At 54.4% G+C, this 2,957-nt stretch overlaps 1 protein-coding gene across 1 annotated transcript in view; it reads left to right on the plus strand.

Annotated features, from left to right (window-relative positions):
- Positions 1–2,310: 2,310 nt before the first annotated feature.
- Positions 2,311–2,957, plus strand: part of TMEM132E (transmembrane protein 132E) — a 101,904-nt gene continuing 101,257 nt past the window's right edge. Inside the window, exon 1 of the mRNA XM_029285924.1 lies at positions 2,311–2,422. Within this exon, the coding sequence (XP_029141757.1) occupies positions 2,311–2,422 (112 nt within the window). The remainder of the gene's footprint in view (positions 2,423–2,957) is intronic.

Here is a 2,957-nt window from a genome sequence, read left to right on the forward strand (position 1 = left end):
GCCACGCTACAGTCGGCAGTATTTTCTGCCAGAACCATAGCTTCCAACATGATTGCCAGAAGGATGCTATGGTTAAAACATTGGCAAGCCGACAACAAGGCCAAGTGGCGTTTAGCGACCGCCCCGTACTTGGGTGGCAACCTGTTTGGGGATGCCCTCGCCCCTTATCTTGTAGAAAATAAAGATAAGCGGAAAGTGATGGCTCACCTAAATAAAAGGTCTGACAGAAAATCCACACCCTTCTTCCGTAGGCAACCCTTTCGTCAGCAGGCGGCACCTGCCGCCCAATTCACCAGACCGTTCGTCCAGAGGCCGGCTAGGCCATATGACCGCCCATACGATAGGCAGGGCTCCCGCCCCAGGCAGCAATACCAGTCTAAACGGCCATTTCGTGGGGCTGGCCGGCCCTACCGCAAGGCCAAATGACTTCTTACAAGCTCTTCCCATTGGAGGAAGACTAACACACTTCTTCCATCAATGGGAACAGACCTCCACGGACGCCTGGATTCTGCAAACCATCCAGCACGGATTGTCCCTGGAATTTCTAACCACACCCCCGGACCACTTCACCGCCTGTTCGGTATCCAAGGACCCCTCCAAGCGCAGACTAATGCAGGAGGCCATCCTTCACCTAACGGAGATTCACGCCATAGAACCGGTTCCGTCGGAATACAGGGGCAAGGGGTTCTACTCCATCCTCTTTGTGGTTCCCAAAACCTCGGGAGGCTGGAGGGCTATCCTCGACCTAAAAAATCTGAACCATTATGTAATCTACAAGAAATTCAAAATGCAGTCCCTCCAGTCCATCCTGGGGGGCATCAGACAGGGCGACTTCCTGGCATCGATAGACCTTACGGAAGCGTACCTGCACATCCCAATCCTATTGGCTCACCGTCGATTCCTACGCTTCTGCTACATGGGCAAGCACTACCAGTACAGGGCTCTCCCGTTTGGCCTCTCGTCAGCACCCAGGGTGTTCACGAAGGTACTGGCAGTGGTAGCGGCTCACCTAAGAAAAGTTCCAGTAAGAGTCCAATGTTACCTGGACGACATCCTCATTCAGGCAACGTCGTTCCAGGCAGCCCAGGCAGACGTGCACACCACCATTTGCACCCTTCAAGAACATGGTTTCTCGATAAACCTCGAAAAAAGCCACACAGTTCCCTCGTCCAGGCTGCAGCACCTGGGAGCCATTATCGACACATCAGATTGCATGGTCTATCTATCCCAGGAGCGCACGGTCAGCTTAATGGAACTGGCTCGACAGGTATTCCGACGGCGCACGGTTCCTCTGGTAACACTTTCCCAGTTGTTAGGCAAGATGGTCTCCTGCATAGCCATCGTTCCCTGGGCCAAACTACACCTACGGGACCTACAGTGGTTTCTCCTCCCCTTCCAACGTCGAAATGCCAGCGCTTCCTGTCGACTGGTCAGGGTCCCGTTAACCGTTCGCAGGGCTCTCCGCTGGTGGTGCTCTCGAGCAGTGACCAAGGGGTCGCTCTTCAAAGAACCGGAACGAGTCACCATCATGACGGATGCCAGTCTCTACGGCTGGGGCGCTCACCTGAACTCTCAGTTAGCTCAGGGACGGTGGTCCACCGTGGATCTGCAGAAAAGCATCAACTGGTTGGAACTCAGAGCGATACATCTAGCTCTGCTACATTTCAAACGCTCGATCAAGGGCCGTCACGTTCTAGTCCGCACGGACAACGTAGCGGCCAAGGCGCATGTCAACCGTCAGGGAGGCACACGGTCCAGGTCCCTGATGATGGAGGCGAGAAGGATGTTCACCTGGGTGGAACCCAACTTGGGATCACTCAGGGCAGAACACATATCGGGGGTCGACAACAGACAGGCGGACTTTTTGAGTCGTGCCACGGTGGACCCTTCGGAGTGGGGGCTACACCCGAACCTGTTCTCATCCATCACCCACAGGTTCGGCCAACCAATCCTCGATCTGTTCGCCTCGCAGGACAATGCCCAGCTTCCCAGATTTTACTCCCGCTATTTCCACCCCAGGGCAGAAGGGATGGATGCTCTACGAGTTCCATGGCCACGGGGCCTTCTTTACGCATTTCCCCCACTGCCTCTTATTCCAGCAGCAATCCGCAAACTCATACACGAGCGGGCGGAAGTGCTCTTCGTGGCTCCGTATTGGCCGCAGAGGCCGTGGTTTGCCGACTTGGTGAATCTGGCTCAATCGCCCCCGTGGAAGATTCCTCATCATGTTCTGTCGCTACATCAAGGAAGCATCAACCATCCAGACCCGCAATGGCTGCAACTAGCCGTCTGGCGCTTGAGCGCCAAATAATGTCAGGTGAATCCTTTTCCTCACGAGCGATTGCCATTATCCAGGCGGCTCGCCGCCCGTCGACCAACCGCATCGACGACGCCACTTGGAAGAATTTTTGCCTCTGGTGTCGTCAGAAAAAATTTGACATTAATTCACTGACAATTCCCCAAATAGTTGATTATCTCCTGGATGGACTGGATAAAGGCCTTGCACCTGCAACGATCCGAAGGCAGGTGGCGGCCTTATCCACTCTTCTCTCTTGCGCAGATTCTATTCCCTTGGCTCACCATCCAAGAATCCGAGCCTTTATCAAGGGAGCTTGTAACACCAGTCCTCCTGTGGTCCACAGGTATCCATCCTGGGAGTTACCGCGAGTCCTTCGCGCTCTCACGCAGTGTCCCTTTGAACCACTGGCGACCGTTTCCTTAGAACACTTGTCACTCAAGGTGGCATTTTTGGTGGCCGTCACTTCGGCCAGGCGTATATCGGAGCTGGCCGCACTGTCGGTCAGGCCGGACTTATGTATCTTTCACAAGGACAGGGTTGTTTTACGACTCGATCCATCTTTCATCCCGAAAGTTAATACTCTCTTTCACAGGTCGCAGGAGGTGATTCTGCCAAATTTTAGCCCGAATCCGTCACATGACTTGGAGCGGCAGTGGCA

Source organism: Protobothrops mucrosquamatus, unplaced genomic scaffold (genome assembly GCF_001527695.2).
Source record: "Protobothrops mucrosquamatus isolate PMUCROS unplaced genomic scaffold, P.Mucros_1.0 scaffold2528, whole genome shotgun sequence".
NCBI classification, from domain to species: domain Eukaryota; kingdom Metazoa; phylum Chordata; class Lepidosauria; order Squamata; family Viperidae; genus Protobothrops; species Protobothrops mucrosquamatus.